We start from the raw sequence: 18,901 nt of genomic DNA on the forward strand, positions 1-18,901 counted from the left end.
TCAGAAGGTAAGTCCTCATTGGCATTTAGTTGGAGATAATACGTACCACATAGAGACTTGCCAAGCTAGACAGAGTCTGGTACTCTCAAAACCCACAGGAAGTATGCTTAAATAGTACTGCGGAGTAGTGAAGGAAATGAGAAGATTCAGAGTATGGGAGATTTCAGCTTCCCTCTCAACTTTGCATGGTGTACATTTTGCATCTCAAGCCACGTGCACCTGCCATGAGAGGAGCAGAGCCCCTAGGAGGCTGGGTTTGGGAAAAGGTGACACCTAAGTCAGCATGGGGTCATCAGCCACTTGGGTGTAAAGGACAACAACATTCAGCTCTGACACCTGTGAAAGGTCACCAGCCCCAAACTGGCACAGTCTAAGCAAAGAGAAGACAGGCTTGCTGGACAACAGGAATACAAAAGCAGGCACATTTCCCATCTCTAACCTTGGTGTGTTCAGCAGAAGCTACTCTCAAGCAGTGACGCATACAGCTTCAAACAAGTCAAAACTGTCAACAGAATATATTATATGATAATAAAAATAAAAGCTTTTATAAATACATCAACAAAAAGAAAGCCAGGGAGAATCTCCATCCCTTACTGGATGCGGGGCAGAAAGTTGCAACCAATGATGAGGAGAAGGCTGAGATACTTAATGCCTTCTTAATGCCTTCTTTGCCTCCGTCTTCAATAGTCAGACCAGCTATCCCCAGGGTGCTCAGCCTCCTGAGCTGGAAGATAAGGATGGAGAGCAGAGCAGAGCAACCCACACATAATCCAGAAGGAAGCAGTCAATGATCTGCTTCTGCACCTAGACGTACATAAGTCTATGGGGCCGGATGGGATTCACCCAAGAGTACTCAGGGAGATGGTGGGAGAGCTCACCAAGCCTCCCTCCATCATTTATCACCGATTCTGGTCAACAGGGCAGGTACCAGATGACTGGACGGTGGCTAATGTGATGCCCATCTACAAGAAGGGTCAGAAGGAGGATCCGGGGAACTACACGCCTGTCAGCCTGACCTCGGTACCAGGAAAGATCATGGAGAGGATCATCTTGAGTGAGCTCTCACGGCAAGTGCAGGGCAGCCAAGAGATTAGGGCCAGCCAGCATGGGTTTAGGAAGGGGAGGTCCTGCTTAACCAACCTGATCTCTTTCTATGACCATGTGACCCGCCTTCTGGACGCGGGAAAGGCTGTGGACGTTGTCTATCTGGACTTTGGTAAGGCCTTTGACACCGTGCCCCACAGCATTCTCCTGGAGAAGCTGGCGAATCATGGCATAGACAAGTGTACTCTTCGCTGTGTTAAAAACTGGCTGGATGGCCGTGCCCAGAGAGTTGTGATTAATGGGGTGAAATCCTCTTGGTGGCCAGTCACCAGTGGTGTCCTCAGGGCTCAGTTCTGGGGCTGGTTTTGTTTAATATCTTTATCGATGATCTGGATGAGGGAATTGAGTGCACCCTCAGTAAGTTTGCAGATGACACCAAACTAGGTGGGAGTGTTGATCTGTTTGAGGGTAGGAAGGCTCTACAGAGGGACCTGGACAGGCTGGATCGATGGGCCAAGGCCACCTGTATGAGGTTTAATAAGGGCAAGTGCCGGGTCCTGCGCTTGGGTCACAACAACCCCAAGCAGCGCTACAGGCTTGGGGAAGAGTGGCTGGAAAGCTGCCCGGCAGAAAAGGACCTGGGGGTGCTGGTGGATGGCCAGCTTAACATGAGCCAGCAGTGTGCCCAGGTGGCCAAGAAGGCCAACGGCATTCTGGCTTGTATCAGGGTTAGCACGGCCAGCAGGAGCAGGGAAGCGATTGTTCCTCTGTACTCGGCACTGGTGAGGCCTCACCTCGAGTACTGCGTTCAGTTCTGGGCCCCTCTGTACAAGAGGGACAGTGAAGTGCTGAAGTGTGTCCAGAGGAGAGCTACCAGGCTGGTGAGGGGTCTGGAGACCAGGTCATATGAGGAGAGGCTGAGGGAGCTGGGCATGTTTAGCTTGGAGAAGAGGAGGCTGAGAGGAGACCTCATTGCCCTCTACAACTACCTGAAAGGAGGTTGTAGAGAGGTGGGTGTTGGCCTCTTCTCCCAAGTGAATAACGGCAGGACCAGAGGAAACGGTCTGAAGTTGCGGCAGGGGAGGTTTAGATTAGATATTAGGAAGAATTACTTTACTCAAGGAGTGGTCAAGCACTGGAACAGCCTGCCCAGGGAGGTGGCTGAGTCACCATCCCTAGAGGTGTTTAAGAAATGTCTAGATGTGGCACTTCAGGGCATGCTCTAGTGGCAGAGATTGTAGGTTGTCTGGTTGGACTCGATGATCTCAAAGGTCCTTTCCAACCATGAAGATTCTATGATTCTATGATTTAGTAAGCTGCTTCTAAAAGTTTCCTGAAGAGCGGAACTTAACTGCACGCAAAAGCCTCCAAGATCTAGTCTTGCCCTTTCTTCTCCACAGGGCACTGATCTGGATTTTCGTTCTGTATTTTCATTTTTTTCCTCTGATGCCCAAACAAATGCTCTGCTAGAACAGATTATAATGTGCATCATCCATTCCTGCGGTGAAAAGACTACGAAGCAAGCCCACATTTCCTTCCACTGCCAAAACCACTTAGACATTTTGGCAACATAGGACACATTCTTTATGTTAACTGGCAGCTACTGTCTGACAGCTGTTCAGCAGCCTATCTGAAAAAGTCCTGATGGCCTCGCTCCAGTTCCTGACAGACTTATTCCAGATCACAAAGCTTTGAGATTATTATAGCCCACAGGACTTCACCCAGTGAGTCCTGCGTCATCTCACTGCCTTCTACCTTTGCTATAAAGCTATACCATTTCTTCCAGAGAAAGACAGCTAATCTAATGTTCTTTAAAAACTTGGCCAGATGAGGAACCTACCAAATTTATGCCTTAGCTCTTTCATAAATCAATCATCAGCATAATAAAGACTATTACTTATTAGTAGCATGCATTTTATGTTCCAACTTCCAGACGTCAAATCTTGTTATGCCACTGCCTTATGAATCAAATCTCTGTCTGCTGGTAGAAATATTCTCCCACATAGAGGTTGACCTGGCAACATCTTAACCTTCTCTTGGATCAAAGCAAAAGCTCACTCCCTCACAGCTTTTCTAGACTTACTGTTCTCCTTGCAACTCTTGGGAATCAGACTCTTTCAGGCAGTACCGAATCTTCACCACTCCTGTAACCAGGGATCAGCTGTGTTCCTTTACTGAGTACGCTATGCTGAGAGCTCATGTTTCATTACCTATCACTGACCGTATGTGCCTCTCAAATGTCAGTTTTTCCCCCTCTTGGATTGTGACCTACATTTGGTTTCTAGATACATTCTCTTTTCCCACTGTTTCAATACTCTATCTTCATCAATATTCTATCTTCATCACCTATGGCTGGTTGAGTTAATTAAAAAAGACATTATCCTTCTCCCCCATCTGCCCCTCTGAAAATTCATCTACTTGAAGTCCACTGGATTTTTTTATGAAGCCATTTAATCTGCATATAATTTACTCACATTAGCATTTATTTACAGCTTAGACAGTGATAACAAGATTTTCTTATGCCTTTTTTTTTCGTTATTGCTTAATAAGAATGTGGCAGTCACCCTTAATTACACCTGTTGGACTATTCAGCCCAGGTGCTCCAGGGACAGCTATCATTAACTGAGTAACTTTTCCACTTCTAGGGGTGAGGGGAGGGAGGAAAAAATCCAGGTATTGCTTTTTGAGTCACAGCTACAAAGATTTTAATCTCAGCTCAGCAGTGTGACAGTTTTAAATGGCTTCTGCAACTTTGCACAGTATAGAAGATACATCTCAACACTGCTCGGCTGAGTTCTTCCCAGAAAAAAACATAATTCTTCAGAAGTATCTCAAAAAAAGCCAACAGACTTTGTCTTTCAGTGAACATCGCCTAGTACTCTTCCTCAAGTCACCTGTCACTTTAAAAAAATAAGTGTAAGGACACCAATATGCAGAATGTGACGAGAAACTCTTCCCTATCTCCTTCCAGCCTGGACCACACGTCTAATTGATTTAGAATTTCTTTGACATTGACGGCCCAGAATCTCTATAGACCTGCAACAGGACACCACCGACACATTCGTGTTAAAAGCTAAGATATATGAATTAATGAATTACTTCAGAATAGCAAGAAAGTAAACATCTAGAATAGAGAGCACAACATTTTGTGGAAGCCGTATTTATTTTCTGTTGAAACATTTAAAGTTAGTTAATGCCAAGGAATTTTCTCCTTCCAACCTGTTGGGTTGGGAAGCATCTACAATACCACGTCTTTTTGCTCATCTTGAATCTCTCTGGCAACAGGCAATCAATATCCTCTCCAACAACCATAAAGTAAATCAGAAGGCTTACATAGGATTAGAACTGGATATCCCTGCTACTTTACATGTTTAGTTTAAGCCATGTGAAAATTTAACGTTTAGACATGTTTTGAAACAAGTACTTACTTGGAAAAAGTCCTGGAGTTTGCCTGGGAGGAGACAGGTGTTTGAAATTGCTGCTGTTTGTTTTTCTCAGCATTCAGGGAGTAGTGCTATGAGACTGGATTCTGGTCCTGGCAGAGGGTCTATACTAGGGAAAGTAAAGCTATACAGTACTTTAAACTTACTATTTTCAATCACCGACACATTTTTGTGCACATAGGAAAAATCAGTCCTGGGCATACCTCTTCACAGCTACTTTCAACACGACCATCCTCAGACAGTTGCCAAGGAGTAACGCACACGTGCTCCCCTCCATTTCATGGCTGCAGGATAACATTCCGAACATCCTGCAGCTTGCTGCACTGGACTCCTGACCTCTAGTTGCTCACCAACTAGTTGCTGCTGTAGACTTCTGACCTCTACCAAGACCATTCCCTCTCCGTTTCTTTGCGGTTGTCAGCAATCGTACAGAAAATGCCATCATATAATAAAATGACAAACTCATGCAATACCATAGATATTGCACATACAATGAAGATTAATTTCACAAAATTATAGAATAATTTATGTTGTGAGGGATTCCTGATGGTTTCTAGTCCAATGCCCTGGCCAAAGCAAGGTCAGTTATATCGGATTGCTCATGCCTTTGTCCAGTTCTGTATTGAGTATCTCCAAGAATGGAGTGTCCACAGCCTCCCTGGGCAACCTCTCCTTCCAGCGCTTAACCACCCTCACAGGGAAAAAAAAAATTTCCTTGGATCTCATCAGAAATTCCCATGTTCCAGCTTGAGGATATGTTTTCTCATCCTAACACCATACATTTTCAAGGTGAGCCTGGCTTCTTCTCCAAACCCTTCCATTAGGGCATGAAAGACTACCCGCCATAAAAAAAAAAAAAGCTTTCTTTCCCCCATTTAAAGCATTTTAGCCAAACTGATACAGTCTTGAAAGTATTTTGCAATCACATAATTTTTACAGAAGAGCTGAAAATATTTGTAAAAAAATACACTTTGAGAGGATGCTTCAGAAAGAGCCCCGCTAAAGACTTTATTCTGCACATTCACAGATTTCAATAGAAAACTGACTACTCACTATTAAAGAAAAAGCAGAGAAGAGGGACCAAAATTTCCTTTGTTGGTGCCAAAATCTTCAACTCTTTCAAAAAAAAAAAAAAAAAAAAAAAAAAAAGGAAATCACATCCTGTAGTTCTAAAAGCTGCTGCACGAATCAACACGGTATTTTTTCTTCCAGGAAGAAGAAAGTTAGTTTCCCATCAGGCGATCACGGCTAAAACAATTCATCCACATTGTGATTAAATGAAACTTTTAAAATGTACTCAAAAGCTACATTCATTCCTGTAAGGAAGAATGACCTCCCTCATAATGAACTCTAAGGCTGGCAGCCAGCTTACAGAGGTTTTATAATGACCAGTTTTGGCTTCAGAGTAGCTGGTAGCTTCATTTTGCATGTAGCGTAGCAGATTTGGGGGCCCGCTGAGACATTGAAGAACCTAACTCAAAAGTCTGCAATTGGGGCTGGAAAATGTTATTTTTGTATTTAAGTAATAATACTATAAACCTCAAATTTAGCTTTTATTTTAATGTTCTGTCTTCGGATAAGCACTAGAACTCGAATACTGCAGGCAATCTTAAACGCTATATTTCAGTTTTAAATGACATGAGAAGAGAGCTCCTTACATACTAAAGAACATGAGTTGGATCAAAGGACAGACAACACTCCTGAATGCAGTTTGCCTATGAAAATCCTAAACTGTGTAAGAGCCAAAAGACATCCTACTTGCACCGGAGCAAAAGGTTACCCGTGAAGGAAAACTAAGGAAAAGCTAAGGTGATGGACAAAAGGGCCAACGGGCTGTGCAGGACTGACCCGCAACAGAAGGGCACACAGTGAGGTCCCTCCACACACCACCATTGCGCACTTCTACTCCCAGCATTGCCTCGCTGCTGGTAACACAACAAATTGAACAATGAAAGATGTGTAGGTGCTGTACATGGCCAACAGCTGCAGTTGGTCCGTCCTGGCCTAGACAAAGCAGTGGGACAACTTTTAGGTACCTGGATGGATTTTGGTTCTTTGAGCTAGGCAGTGAGGCTCTGCAGAAGATGGCTGTTGCCTACAGACTGGCAGCCAGGCTGGGACCCAGGAGCACGCTCATGCCATGTGATGAGAAGAGAACCTCAGCTCTAAGCTTTTTCAGATCTCAGGTGAGGACTTCTGCACACTCCAGACCCAGCCATGGAGAACGCTGGCTGAGGAAAACTTCTTGAGAGCCTCTCTTCCAAAGCCTGCTGACCACAGGAAAAGGTGGCAACAGCCATGGTGTCCGCAGTGGGAGTCACTTATGTACACAGCAAGAACACACGCATGCATGCAAGAGCACAGTCCACGCCTGGAGCTTGCCCCCCTTACCTCACTGTTGTTTTAGAAGAACACAGTGGCCATCAGTGCACGATACCAGGTACCCAGTCACAGAAGCCCACATTCATAGGAGACATGTAAGTTTTCTTCTGCATCCCTCCCTACCTTTGGTACAACACAGCTCAGGACTTGGAAGAGGGACTGAGCTTGCCCAGAGCTCACAGACGAGAACTCCACTGGCTCCCCTGCACAAAGATGGGGTCCCACAAGCCTTCCAAATTTAATTGGGAAGGGATTTTCATATTTTTAAATTCAGCCTCAGGTAGCTGAAGCCTCTTCTGGTGTGGGGTTTTGCCTGAAGTTACTGTACCTTACAATAGTACCGCCCCTGCTGCTACGGCACCGGTCTTTTTTCTCAGATTCAATCTATCGGGCACATTACTGCTGCATTAAATCAAAATAGAACATATAGAGCTCAGACATGTCTGTCTGCAAACACAAGTTAAGAGCCCAATAGCCAGAATTGCCTTTCCTATAGACGGATGCACAATTGGCAAAGCTGGGAAAGCAGTCTGTTAGTGAAAGATCTCTATAAACCAAACCTCTGTCCCTTTGGGGTCAATATCAAACCAAAAATCTTCTTCCAGAGCCCCTTCTAAAAGGATACGCCCATTTAATTACCAAGGGGGCATTCCATTAGTTAAAAAAAAAAAAATCAAAACCAAATGGTTGGACTTGATGATCTTAAAGGTCCCTTCCAACCTAGACGATTCTATGATTCTAAGCTTTGTTTGTATTCTAATACTCGATGTTTATTTTTGTGGGACTCCTGGCTAGAACAATATCATAAAGCAAAGTAACAGGAGTAAAATGGGAGGGGGGGATGACTGGAAGAATTCACATTGACCCGTACAGTTTTCACAGGTTTTTCTCCAGCACACCTTATTGTCAGAGGCGCGATGGTATCACAGGAAGGCATGCCCAAGTTGGATTCTCTCTAGCTAGTGCAGTTATTAACCACAAGCCAAGTCACAAGGAAAGAGATGCAAGAACAAGCTGTACCAACTCAAGTACATGGGCATTTCATTCGAAACGAAGGGCGAAACACCACTATTTCACCGCAGCCCCCGTGAAACTGAATCTGCTTTGAGAAATCTGATTTGACGCCCCTCAGACTTGCCTGCATTTTCTCTACAGCCATTTCCAGCAACAGGGACTGCCACAGACCTTCAGGCACGAGGTCCTTCCCTCCACTGGCCTATATCTGCATCTGTGTTACTAGTAATAAAGCACAGTAATAGAGATAAGCACCACATAAGCCATTTTCTTTCCTCCGTAATTTAAATCTACTTTCTGGCTGCAGCAGCAAGTGCATGTTAAACACATAAGCACAGTAAAAGCCCTAAGACTTAGGCACAATGAACTCAAGGGAAGAATGGGATTCTGCACTAGCACAAATACAGTATGCAATTATAATGACTACAAATATTTTATGCGGAAGACTTATTGGCAAATCTCCACAGGGCCTGTAATCCCTAGCACAATTTCCTGTTCTCTTATTAAAGGAAGATAACCTTTTGGCAATTGTTTTTTATAAGACGACAGTAATTGCTCGTGATAAAGAGCTTAATTAGAGAAAGATAAAGTATTTAATTGAAGGAAATGACAGCAAAATACATTCTGAGTAATTCTCAATTTTTGTAATAGTTGATAAAACGGAAAAAAATAATCTTATCGTTTAAAAGAGCACAAGAAAATATTTAACAAAACCTAGGATGGGGATTGCAAAAACACTTTCCAGCCAGCTGCAGATAGCTGGACAACAGCGTACACATACTCGACTTTCCCTTGGGTCGTTTGTGGGTTTCTTGTTGGAAATGGAAGTAACTGTGATATACACAGACTTCTAATGAAATGTTGTAATGGAGTCCTTTGTTACCGTGTGACTGGGACACTGCATGACCGCGTGCTTTCGTTTTACTCAGAAAAGAAGCCTGCGGAATTTTAATCAAACACAAACGCACCGCAACATACAGTGTGGCCAAATGCCATCTAAGACATCGTGTCTTAGACAAATGCCATCCTAAAAAGTCATCAGTTTCTAGCCTGGATCAAAAGAACTCCCAAACCCCACAACATGCGATAAACCGAGAGGCACAGAAATATGAGGATTATGAAGCATGAAGGCAAGGATAGGCAACAACTGCTCCATGCCTGTAGGTGCTCAGAGTTGCCACAGCAACAGGAGACAGGCTGGAGGAGGCAGGAAGCAGCAAGGAGATATCTAGGACTGCATTGCTCACACCCTCCCATCCCACAGCTCATACACACCGCTAAGTGCTGGCAGTTCCAAGACATCTAAACTGCAGAGGAAAGACCACCAGGAAATAGGCAGACAGACCAAAAAAACATCCACCACATATTGAGTGGTTTTTGCACTGGCATGACTTCTGCAAATACCAGCCCCTGCATCGATTTCTAGACACTTCTACCCACCAAAAGCAAAACACAGGCTTAAGAACCAGGGCCCTAAACAGCACACCTCAGCCAGCAGTTGAGCACGGATCCCAGCTCTGCATCAGGTTGAACTTTTCCTACCAAACCATACCGGTTTGCATACAGGTGCCGTCAGGGCACAGAGCACTTGCACAGAGCACCCTGGATGGGGAGAAGATGTCCTGGAGCAACATCCCAAGCTCCCCCTCAACAAGAAAAACCAAAACGGATGCTTTGAACATAAACATCTACTGGGCAGCCAACAAAGCGACGGAATACAAACAGGTCACAGCTCACCATGCTCCAGCCTGCCCCTTAATTACATGTAGGCAGCACACACTAATGAAGCACTTAGGGCTCAATGCCTTTTCAGATCGCAGCAACGGCTGCTCCAGGGTAGGGAGACAGAGTAAAGCTGATGCGTGTTTGGAAGCAGAAGCCCTAGGATTAAACAAAAACAAACAAAGGAACCACATTGTTCATCTGGCCGTAGGGAAAATTTTAAGAAGAAAAACTCCCTTCAAAACAAGAAAGGAAAGTCAAGAACAGCAAAAGGTTAACTCATCCCAGAAGAGGAGATGACATGCGTAAGAGCTCCCCACAGCTGATGGCTACCTGCAGGGCTGGCAAGAAGAGTGAAACCGGCCTGACATGGGAAAGCACCAAACTTCAGGGAAGCGAAGTCAAAATTATGCAGCTGAGATCTGTTTTTCATTATGTAGATCCTGTATTGGCAAGGTGCGAACGGACAAGAACAAACCTCAGACACTTCGGACGCTTCAGTCAGGCGTGTGCGTAGGGCTCATCAGCAATGTAATTTATGCAGTATTTTACGCCATACTTGGTCACAAATAGAAATACCACTACATTCACCATGCATCACTTATCTGGTGGACAAGAAATAATCTTAGGCACAGCTAGAGGCAGAAGATGCAGACAAATGTCCCTTTCCTGGGTCCCACTAAGAAGAGGTGCCTGCTCTGAAGGGCTCATTGCCCCATGTCCCAGCAGGAGGGGTGCTGCCCCCCCAGCGCTGCCACTGCACACCCCGCGGGAGCCAGGAGCCCTCAGACCAGCAGCTGAGCCGAGGGAAACAAACACCCGGGTGGCTGGGAGGTGGCTCGTGTGCGGGGTCCACATCTGCCTCTGCCCACAGGGAATGAGCGTTTCATGGAAGCATTTTCTCCAGATGTAAAACTAGTTTCTAAAGCCAAAGAGAGCCCGGAAATATATCTTTTTGCTTGGCCTGGCCTCAGAGCCTAATGCGAGACACTCATGGCAAACCTGGGCTCATGCCAGCGGCAGTTCGAATGCGGGGCTTTTTCCTCCCACAGCAACTGGCTTCAGAGGCTTACATTTGTGATCCTAAGCATGCACGGATACCAAAAAACGAAGGAGGAAACCAACCTTCAGGAGAGTTATGGAAGGTGGCTGAAAGAATTGGCATCTCATCCATCCTCCCGCACGGAGTCACCGGGTCTCCGAGAAAACAAACTGATAATCTAAGGCAGCATTCACGCAGCGAGACAACGTGCATTTTGAGCACACGTTCAGAAACAACACTTTCAAAGGACCGAATCCAAGCCCTGCTGAAGCCCAGGTGAGCCCTATAAGGCTACTAACAGCTAATTTTGCACACCTGTGAACAACTTCAAGCTCTAGCAAGATTTTGATCTGCAACAAATAGAAGAAATCCTGCTCGTCTCTGTGTGAAGTTTATCAGTAAGGGCAGGCAGTCCTATAAAGGACAATATTGCGTACACGTCCAGCTCTTTTTCATTCAGCTGCCGTCTTCTAACTAAATACATTTTGTGTCCATGGGAAACTGTCCAGGGAACAGGTCACACATAAGCACTGCTACTAGAAACCACAAGAACAAGAGACTTCTGAAATACAGGGTAAACATTTCAAGGCCTTGTTATGGCACATGTGCATGCGCACATATATGGAGAAATTATCTGGTTTTGTGCTAATCAGAAGTGGTAAATAATATCTACGCAGCATTCAGCTGGACCGAACACTTTCCAGTCCCCCTCTTTTCCTCCCCTCCAGTTAAGAATCTGTTCAGAGCAATTCACCAAGAGAGATCCCGGTTGGAAAAGCTCTCTCCTCTTTGTAGTGCATCCTTAAGTGCTACCCTTGAATCACACGCGCTAAAATGCTTTGCCAGCTCAGAGGCACACCAGGCAGCACATGACAGCAACATCCTCGGTCTGCATGTGGCACTTTGTACATCATCTCGGTAACATATGGCCCAAACGCGAAAAGCCAGTAGTGCAGAAATTACTTGCACCCTTCTCCTACACACCTGAAGAATTTGCAAGTTGGGCTCCAGTGAATGCACCTCCACCAACAGGAGCTTTGAAACAAAGCTACGGGAGGCTGCAGAGACGGTTTCACAAGACCCCGCTTGCCTAATTGGAAACAGAAGCGTATTTTTCTTAGCAACTGACATCTCATGAGACTCACTGCTTTCTGAAGTACAAAGCATGTGTGCAGGGAAATAGGAGGTCTGTCATATGACCTTCATGTCTTTCATAACCATTTTGGGGAAAAAAAAAAAATGCGTCAGCCCTTGGCACATCAGGTGTCATTTTTCTGACTAAAATGTGATGTCTGTTTTGTTTTCTTTTAACAACTGAAAATCATCGTTTTTCCAAGCAACTGGCAGCATAACCTTTTTTTTCAGTGTCCTTGTCACTTTCATCTTAAGTCTCTACAGAGTTAAAGCAATGGCAGGTAAGTCTATGGAAGTATTAAATCTATTGCTATCCCCAACCCAAACCAGTTGACTTCATTTATACTTGCACTGAGCTTGGCTCTTCTCCTCAAAATCATTAAACCAGCATTTTAAATTAATATTAATTCACGCAATTTATACTTTGCTATTTGTCACAAGCACTACCAGATTTCTTTTTGAAACACCACCCTGCAAACTGCAAGTAGTTGAATGAAGTATTTTACGCGCACACAGCTCAGTCTTAGATTAAAACTTAATGGCCATACTTCTCCACTCTTCACATACTGTGTGCTGAGGCAATGCCTATCATAAAATGGCCCACACTTAAGGCAAAGGGTGAATAAAATAGCCATAAATTCAAATGATGTTCTAACTGTGCAATTTGAGACGGGTTGTTTATGAGTCTTCACTGAAGAAATAGGCCATGGTTTTAAATACTGAAAAAAACAGAGATCTGCTTAAGAAACATATTTTCCTTATTTTAAGGTCAGCTTTTAAACATCTGCATCTGATAAACATGTTATTTCCATGATATGGCATACAAAACACTAATGGCAGATCCAGTTGCTATTTTAATTCACTTCAGGGCTTTAAAATATGGCCCTATTTTGATATAATAATACGTATTCATGTTTGTTAGGAAGATCATTAGCAATGCTAAGGGAGTATTTCTGTAGCTCTAACGCAAGTGTTGAAGCCCTTCAAAGCAGCTAAAACGTGTAATATACTGGGCTCTGCATGCAAATACATCTTTGCATCAGCAAATCCTATTTTTCAGCGGGCTACCATACAACTTAACCACCATCCACCCTTAATTTACTCCCGTTGAGGACTAAACTCTTGAACTCCTTGATGCCTGTATAAAACTTTTCACTCTGGCCACCATGATCTATTGCCTTCACCACTGTAATTCCACTGTTTTGGAGCAGACAGCAAGCACAGCTGCAGTCCTGCAAGCCCTCTGACTTACTCTGGGGGAGGCTAGGACTCCCACAGACAATGGGTAAGAGATACCTCCACCTCAGATACTCTCAGCATCACTTCAGAAGACCAAACCACCCAGGAAGCAGATAAGTAGTGGGAACGTGCACTGACAACCAAGAAGTCAGGGGCTGCTGAGAGACCACCGAGTGTTATTTGTACTTGCTATTGTCCCCGCTGTTTGCTGCCAGTGTCCCCCCAAAGCAGCTGATGCTGCATCAACAGCACCACCCCAGTCGGCACCAGCACGGGTTGCTGGGTCCAGAGTTAAACTTGCTCGTAGGCAACTGGGGTGCGTGAAAGGTGTTCACATCCAAGAGAGGTCTACATGCACACATCTATAAGAATCATAGAATCATTTCGGTTGGAAAAGACCCTTGGGATCATTGAGTCCAACCACCAACCCCACTCTACAAAGTTCTCCCTTACACCATATCCCTTAACACCACATCTAAATGACTCTTAAACGCATTCAGGGATGGTGACTCCACCACCTCCCTGGGCAGCCTATTCCAGTGTCCGACCACTCTTTCTGTGAAAATTTTTTTCCTAATGTCTAGTCTAAACCTACCCTGCTGCAGCTTGAACCCATTCCCTCTTGTTCTATCGCTAATTACCTGTGAGAAGAGACCAGCACCAACCTCTCTACAATGTCCTTTCAAGTAGTTGTAGAGAGTGATGAGGTGTCCCCTCAGCCTCCTCTTCCTCAAACTAAACAGTCCCAGTTCCTTCAATCGTTCCTCATAAGATTTATTCTCCAGGCCCTTCACCAGCTTCGTTGCCCTCCTCTGCATTTGCTCCAGCACCTTGATATCTCTCTCTCATATTGAGGTGCCCAAAACTGGACACAATACCGTGGCACACCTCTACTGGGCATCTGCTTGTTGGAACCGTAATGAAGACATGTCACTGTTCAGCCATTTGTTCATCAAGTTAAGAGAAGAGGAGGTGAGCTATCTTCACTTTCCTTACATTAACTTATCACTTTTATAATGCAGCAAGTCAATACAGGACACAGAGCATTACCATGTGCAAATGTGGCTCACGCTGTTGAGTAATACCACTATTTTAAACCCTCTGCTGCTAAGCAACACTGACAGTATGGTTAGAACATTTTGGAAATACCGAATGCTTCAGTTCTTCCCCCCACACACATGTACAAAAGCTGCTCCTGCACTGTACATCCATCCAGAAGCTACTCAAAGATGGGGCTTCAGTTTTTATCGTGCTGGTTCTCCATAGCGTTGCAAGGACACTGGTCACATTTGCACAGAAGCAGCCCCTTAAGAGATGCACAAACCTGGCCCCTTGATTTGTACTTAGGCATCCCAAAGGCACCATTCCCGGAACGGCTCGGCAATCATCTGCTTGTTTCGGGCATTCACAGCCAACAAACAAAAAAAATGTTCAGCTCTCTTAATTCAAGAACAACACGGGCTGGGATCACCTCCACATATGGTGCTTACCTGAACTGTCCAAAAAAACAGCAGTTTATACACCTTACTTTAAGAGCCAGAAGGGTATTTGTGATGAGCACTTTAAGAGCCAGAAGGGTATTTGTGATGAGCACTACAACACAAAGAGTAATGGCTGACCTGCTAACATGAAAAATTTCCAATGCTTGCAGAGCAACAGGGACAGAAGACAGCATGGAGAAAGCACAGCACTTAATGTCTTAGGAGGCTGACAAGATATGGGAGGACTTTGGTGAAACTGCACTTACTATGTTGAGGAACACTTATTTTAAACCCTTCTATTTACTTACACACTTCAGTAGGAGAAGGCCTGAAACCAAGCTTGGAGGGCTCTAGTCCAGGGGCTGCCAGGACTTAGTCCCTTTAAACTGGTCTCACCATGTGAAGAACCTTCACACTCATCTCTTTACCAAGCAACCAGCACAAAATGGCCCAGCGCCCATTAACTCTTTCCTCTTGGCTGGATTGTTTCACGAGGCTGGTCCGTGTTTCCTCAGGCAAAAGCCTACCTCTGAGATACGCCTGATTAAGGAACATTGCCCGGTTTTGACAGAACATACTTCAAACTTTTCATAAGCTTACTCCTCTCATTGTTATTCTAATTTATTCAAGAGTACTTAATTTCGCCACAGACATTAGCGAGGTTACAAATATTCATGTCTCTCCAACTATTAATTTTATGGCATCTTTCACTTCATCGTATATTTACCCGTCTATTAACTTACATGGATGATTTCATTGCTAATCATTTCTACTAACACCCTCTTAGACATCTGTGACTTCAATACTGAAGATGTAGGTGGCTGGAAAGACTTGTTTGTCTTCCTCCTCCCTCCTGAGATCTAAAATTAAAACGATGTGACCAGGACAGTGTGCCTCACACATCCTATACTTCTTTGACAGATAGCACTGTTCTAGACCCAATTTCCACCCAAAAAGTGAATCACTGAAGAACGGCAAGGCAAACCTTAAGTAAGCACACTGCAGCCCCCTGGGGCAAGAGCAACATAAGATAGATGTAGAAGCCAAATTTGCTATCATAAAGGTACCATTGAGTAAGATGCTGTTAAAAAAAATGTGTTTATCTTCCAGTTGACTGATTTTTACTGGAACAGACCCTAATTTGGTAAAATAAGAACTGTATTACTCTATGATTATGCTGTAGTTGAAAAAGGTCTTCTTACCTACAAAAAATGCATTTAAGAAGATAGTGTCTCTTTGGACCATTCTCTCTTACTCCAAAATAAGGTCCAAAAGTCCACTTTCCATAATTAACAGAGCCTGGTAATCCTAATCCCATCACATACGTCTCTCTGATTTGCAACACGATTATCTCGGTGATCTACTGCTGTGGAAGACAACATCATTCAAGCACAGCATCCTTCAGCCTGCAGTATTTAAAAGCGCTCTTCAGCTATCGAAAGGCAACTCTTTTCTCTCTTTTCATCACGACACACTGCAAAACAAGAGACTACAGCATGACTAATGACTCCCTGAATTCCCATCTGCCAACACAAGTCAGTCAGTGTTTCACCCGCTCGCCCCCAACTACTTAGCACTCCGAAGCGTCTGCTGAGCCCTGCATCTGATCCGCCTCAAAACTGGATGGCTGAGAACTGCAGCACATGTCACGCAACCAAAATCTTCCTGGCAGGGCACTGGACACCTCTCGCCCGCTTTTGCTGTTAGACAAAAGGGTATTTTTGATAGCTTTCTCTTCTTCTGTTCCACCGTCAAGTTTCATTGGCTGTAAATCACAGGAAGACCACAAAATGAGTTCATTTTCATTTCCACGTCCAGTATCAAGGTTTACTTTCATGACTGCAGGAGTACGAGACAGGCACAAACCACTACCTAGTATGTAATTTAGTGATTTGCTTGCAAATTTTCTGTCCTCGTTAGAATTCTCTTCTTTACATTAAAACCCTCAATGTCACAAAAATTACTTCCTTCTAGAGCATTTCCTGCCGAGTTTAAATGTCAGGATGAAAAATTGAGCAATTAATTTAGATACGCTTAAAACAATGTACCTTCAAGGTCCAAACTATTGAAAGGTGGAGACAGAGTGGAAGCGAGGGAGCACGGTCGCCTCTATTTCAGTTGTCACTCAATGACCTGGTTTGTGAGCCCAGCAAGTCAAAATGATCCTCCATCTCCTCTGTTCTCTTTCCCTTTTCCTCAGTCTACCAACAGTGGGTCTCATGGAGTCTGAAATCAAACACCGCTGTAACTTTGCCGATGGGAAAAACCTAGAGCACAGATACCCAATAAGGGTGCAATGAAAATCAACTCCAGGTAGCAATGGAGGGGAATCCACTGCCATTTTGATGCAAGTTTGCTCCATCCGATGAAAAGCAGAAACGCAACCAACCTGCTGAGGGTACCTGGCCCACCCTGCAGCTCTCCTACATGAGGGTATTCTTATTCTGCTGAGAAGCAACCATAGGCTGCAAGCTGTCACGATCAGCAGCAGTATTACTGCATTAGCACCTACACGGCTCAATCAGAGAGAAGGCTCTTGCTGTGCCAGGCATGTCAGAAACAAAGAAAGCAGACTGCTGTAATCCTAGTCTGAATTCTCTGCTACATAGACAACTTGCAGGAGCTGAACAAAAGGAACAGATGGAAGGGAATATCCGTCGACTAAAAGGATAAAGCAACAGTGAAATTAGGACACATTTTATCAAAAGCTGAGACTTCAATCAGATGTTTGAGATCATGACCAGCCTGATACCAAGGCAGGCACACTCTGGAGAGGGCTGTTGAGTAAAGCATCGCTTTTCCAGACAGGGAAGTCTTTACACATGCACACAGCAATCCTACGAAGAACCAGAAAGTGCGTGCGAAAAAAGGCACGACGAAAGTCAACAGAGCTGTTTGAGCAAGAATTCATATCCAGACCGAGCCGGTGTCAGGGATAAAAAAGGAAAAATGCTTTAATCAATTTTTGTGCTTTTGGGAACATACTTGGTAACAGTCCAGCAGCAGGTTTGCTCAAAGCAGGCAAAAGTTGTACCACCCTTTATAGTTACCAAATCCCACTAGTGTATGCAAAGGATACTGCAACTGGGAAAGGGGTTGTTTTTTTCCCCCAATCACTTCTTGTTCACAAGGATGCAAAGGTCAAATGTGGCTTAAGTAAGTAGCGACTGCTCAATGTTGTCAGAGAATAAGTGAATGGGAACACACTAGTCATACTGTCATGAAGACGCAAAGGACGAGGGAAAGACAATGGCAGTCATTCATTTTTTAAAATGACGTGTTGCAGCAAGACTTTCGGGCAACACTTCCCTTAACAGAAAGCAGCAAATATGATCGAATGCCTATCCCCGCCTTCTTTCACTTGATTTTCCAAACAGAACAAACAACACATGTTAAGTAGCATCACCCATCCTTTACCCCTCCAAAAACTCTTCCAGAGCACCTGGTTATAGAGAATGATGCCTGGCCTATCAATTTCTGATGCATCATAACCAAAGCTGTCACGGAAAAAGAAAATATTCTTCCTATGAAACTGGGAACAATTTGTTTCCATGGCAGCAAGGACAGTGATGAGCAGCTTTGGCAAATAGCTCGAGAATTATTAGGAGCACAATGTGGATCAGATGATTTACATACAAAATAAATAGTGCAGGAGGTGACGAGACCAAGCAAATAGCCTTTGAAGTATGAGAATGATAGAGCCAATCATCGGATCTAGACTTCTGTCTTTCCCTTTCATCCCCGTGCAGAGTCAGGAGAAAACTGTCAGTGCAGATGGATAAACAGCACTGGAGAAGATAGGATGGCGTCTCTGAATCATAACGCTGTAATCCCAAAGTGGGCTTGCAAGAGCCGACACCTGCATGAGAACAGCAGTAATTTTTAACAATTTTCAAAGTGAGGCATAAACTTTGTTTAATCTACGCTCTGCAACACACTGTCAACTGTTACCTCAAACAGCCTGACAGACACTGTACTACTGTTTGTGGAAGTTGCACATCTAAAACAACATACACTCATAACTCATTTTCATCAGTGAAACGAGTGTTATCTGTCCTCAGCTTTGAGGAGACTGACACACAAATTTCAAGGCAACACAAACCCATGCGGAGAACCAAAGTCAGACTCCCAATCTTCTGTCCTGAGCACAGGATTTCACTCCCTCCCTCCACCTGTTTGTCCATAAATGCCCTAAATTATTAGAGGATCCCACCTTAATATTGTTGCGTCTCGGCTCTTTACAACCTTGAACTAGAATTTTGGTTCCAAAACTAACTGAACTAGATATGTTGATTGTTAACCAGCTGCAACAGCTTCTGCTAAAAAAATAAATTCTGTACCTTTTGAAGTACAAAAAGTTGCACATCAGCTAAAAGTTTCTACACTGTGATAGAAGATTA

At 44.2% G+C, this 18,901-nt stretch overlaps 1 protein-coding gene across 4 annotated transcripts in view; it reads right to left on the minus strand.

The window, feature by feature from the left end:
- GPM6B (glycoprotein M6B) overlaps positions 1 to 18,901 on the minus strand; it is a 111,625-nt gene that overhangs the window by 54,149 nt on the left and 38,575 nt on the right. The window contains exon 1 of one of the 4 annotated variants that reach the window (XM_063341903.1): positions 4,473 to 4,515. The exons of the other annotated variants lie outside the window; for them this stretch is intronic. Coding sequence (XP_063197973.1) covers position 4,473 — 1 coding nt within the window. The 5' untranslated portion in view covers positions 4,474 to 4,515. Of the gene's footprint in view, positions 1 to 4,472; positions 4,516 to 18,901 lie in introns of those variants that run through there. 4 annotated transcript variants of the gene reach the window in all.

Source organism: Chroicocephalus ridibundus, chromosome 1 (genome assembly GCF_963924245.1).
Source record: "Chroicocephalus ridibundus chromosome 1, bChrRid1.1, whole genome shotgun sequence".
Taxonomy (NCBI): Eukaryota; Metazoa; Chordata; class Aves; order Charadriiformes; family Laridae; genus Chroicocephalus; species Chroicocephalus ridibundus.